The sequence below is a fragment of the Condylura cristata genome, unplaced genomic scaffold (genome assembly GCF_000260355.1).
Source record: "Condylura cristata isolate star-nosed mole 26May11 unplaced genomic scaffold, ConCri1.0 scaffold00008, whole genome shotgun sequence".
NCBI classification, from domain to species: Eukaryota; Metazoa; Chordata; class Mammalia; order Eulipotyphla; family Talpidae; genus Condylura; species Condylura cristata.
Genome location: NW_004567109.1, coordinates 522,467 through 525,159, shown reverse-complemented (window position 1 = coordinate 525,159; position 2,693 = coordinate 522,467). Strand labels below are relative to the sequence as shown.

The 2,693-nt window shown below is 65.4% G+C and overlaps 1 protein-coding gene across 1 annotated transcript in view; it reads left to right on the top strand.

The window, feature by feature from the left end:
- The first annotated feature begins 2,499 nt into the window (after positions 1-2,499).
- RPL22 (ribosomal protein L22) overlaps positions 2,500-2,693 on the top strand; it is a 6,365-nt gene continuing 6,171 nt past the window's right edge. Inside the window, exon 1 of the mRNA XM_004678483.2 lies at positions 2,500-2,597. Coding sequence (XP_004678540.1) covers positions 2,586-2,597 — 12 coding nt within the window. The 5' untranslated portion in view covers positions 2,500-2,585. The remainder of the gene's footprint in view (positions 2,598-2,693) is intronic.

Here is a 2,693-nt window from a genome sequence, read left to right as displayed (position 1 = left end):
CCTGCCCGGCCCCCACCGGATGCTCAGCCTCGCGCTGGCCTGCTTCTCCCACCTCTGAGGTCCCCTGCGTCCTCTGGGTGACCCCCACAGGCGCACCCCTTCCTTGCCAGATGCCACCGCGGGAAGTAGTGCCTGGGTCCACCGGCCCTGGCCGCCGCGCACCGAGGCCACTTACTGCCTGCGCAGAGTTCAGCCGGGCTCCTCCCGCCAGGGCCAAAGCCAGCGGCTGCCGCCCCAGGAGAGGCAAGCCCGCGACTCGAGGGTCCGGCCATGGCCTGGAGCACACCCGAAGGACAGCCCCTCAGGGCCCTGACGGCAGGAGCGCCGCGCGGATGCACCCGGGCACCCTGGCTGCGAGGTTTCCCGCGTACAGCGCCGTTTGTTGCTGACTGGGGTCAGGCTGGAACCCGTGAGCGCGGCCCCATTGCCTCAAGGGCCATGGCTTCTCCCCAGAGCAGGAGCAGCACAGTCCCTGCAGCTTGGGAGCCGTTTGGGGGCTGCCCTCTGGTGGGCCTTGGGCTGGTGGAAGCTCACTGCTTGCTTTCTCCGAGCCTCAGAGCTTGGGTGGGTAAGACCGGGCTGGCTGGAGACTGTGCTGGCGGAAGGCAGGAGATGGGACCCTGGGCCTCTCCTCAGTCAGTCCCAGGAAGGGGCAGGTGGGAGGTGCTGCCTCCCTGTGGCTGGTGACCGGGCCGTGTGTCCCGCTACTTCCCCAGAGTGCCCGTCTGCAGCCGCCTGGCTGCGTTCTCTGCCTTGGCTCGCTGAGCTCGCGGAAAGCGGCCATCACGGCTCCTCAGAAATCGCAGACACAAGCCCGGAGCCTGACCCACAGACCGTGCACAGGAATGGCTTACTAATTTGTTAGGAAAAACTAGGTTATTTGAGTTGGGTGTTGAAGGATGAGTAAGAGTTTACCTGCAGAAGGACATGAACTCTAGACACATACCTGTCCTTTTATTTATGTATTTGCATAGAGGAGCTGTAGAGTCGGTCAGAGGTTTGGGGTGTGTGTGAAAGGACTCCCCAGAGACAGACTGAAACACACTGCTGAGGGGAGCAGCGAGGAGACAGGAGAGGTCTGCTGCGCCCTGGCCAGATGGAACTGGGGCCACAATGGCTGGTGACAGCTTAGTAGTGCTGAGACTTAACCCCTTGGCCACCAGGGGGCCCACTACTTGCTCTCTCTTTTTTTAAAAAAGGTGTATTTATGTATGCACATTAGAACTGGGGTACAGGCCAGAGGTGCGGGTGTGAGAGGGCTCCCCAGAGACAGAGTGGGGGGCAGAACAGGCAGGTGTACTGAGACACACTGCTGAGGGAGCAGCAGGGAGCCGGGAGAGGACTGCTGCGCCCTGCGGGTCCCTCCCTGGCCGGGCTTGGACTTGAGCAGCAGGGGCTGGGGCAGCTGATGGCGCTGCGCTCTAACTGTTGTACCACTGAGGCCCTCTAACCCTTCTTTCTTTAAAGATTTATTTATTTAAACATACAAGAGGAGTGTAGACCATTGGTGTGGGTGGTGGACTCCCCAGAGGGGGAGGGGAGCAGAACAGGCAGACTGACTGAAACCCACTGCCCAGGGGGCAGCCGGGAGACAGGGGTCTGCTGCGCCCCGGGGCTGCCGTAGCTTGATAGTGCTGACTTAATCCCTTGGGCCCTGGGGAGGCCAGAGTCTCGCTTTCCCCTCAGTCCGCCGCTGCTGAAAGAAGGGGCAGGGGGCAGCGCAAAGCTGGGGCCTGCAGTCCAGAATGGCAGCAGGGGTTTGGTCAGTTGAGGCAGGACACCCGAGTTGAAACCCACCCCACTCAGCCTGGGGCGCTGGCCCCTTCCACTGTTTTCTGTCAAGTGAGCGTGACCCTGGGGTGGAAGTGGGAAGGCTGAGGGTGGGCGAGGAGAGCGATCAGGCCCTGCGCCTGGCGCGGAAGGCCCGCGCTACTCCACGGAGTGGCCCGTGGACCGGCAGCAGCCTGGGCGGCGCCTGGGTTGGCCAGAAAGCAAACTCTCCAGCCGGGGAAAGCAGATGGACTGCACTGGACTTTGCATTTAAGCCCGATTCCCAGACCATTCCGAGCACTGGTCAGATCCCCCCTGGCTGACTCCTGGGGGGTCGGGAAGGAGAAGAGAACGCCAGCTCGGGGGCGGTGCGGCGGGGCAGGCGGGGCAGGGCGAGAGGAGGCCGGGTGAGCAGCGGAGGCCAGACGCAGTGACCACTTCCGGGCGGCCGGCCCCCCGCGGACAATGTGGGGCAGCGCGGTGACCCTTTTCCCTCTCCAAGACCCTCAGGGAGCACAACGGGCGGGCTGTCCCTCCCTCGGGGCTCGCCCAGGCGGCCGCTCCCTGCGGTCACCCCGGTGGGCCCGCCAGGCCCCAGCGCCCGGCTGCCCCTCTCCTCCCCACCGTCCTCGGGCAGTAGCCGGCACGGGCTCGGCGCCAGGCCGAACCAATCGCTTCCCGAGCACACAGACCCGGGGCGCGATCGAGGGGCGTGGCCCAGCGATAGGTACGGCCTGACCCTTGCGTGCCCTGCGCCAGCGGGCTCTTTGCGCCTGCGCAGTGCGCCCCGCTCCCTTTCTGCCTCCGCTGCCGCCATGGCGCCCGTGGTTAGTATGGCTCCGCGCGAGGCCTGGGCTGCGGGAGAAGCACGTGGGCCCGGCGGGCTCGGCCCCTTCCCCCGCGCGCTGGGGGCCGCGCTCTCC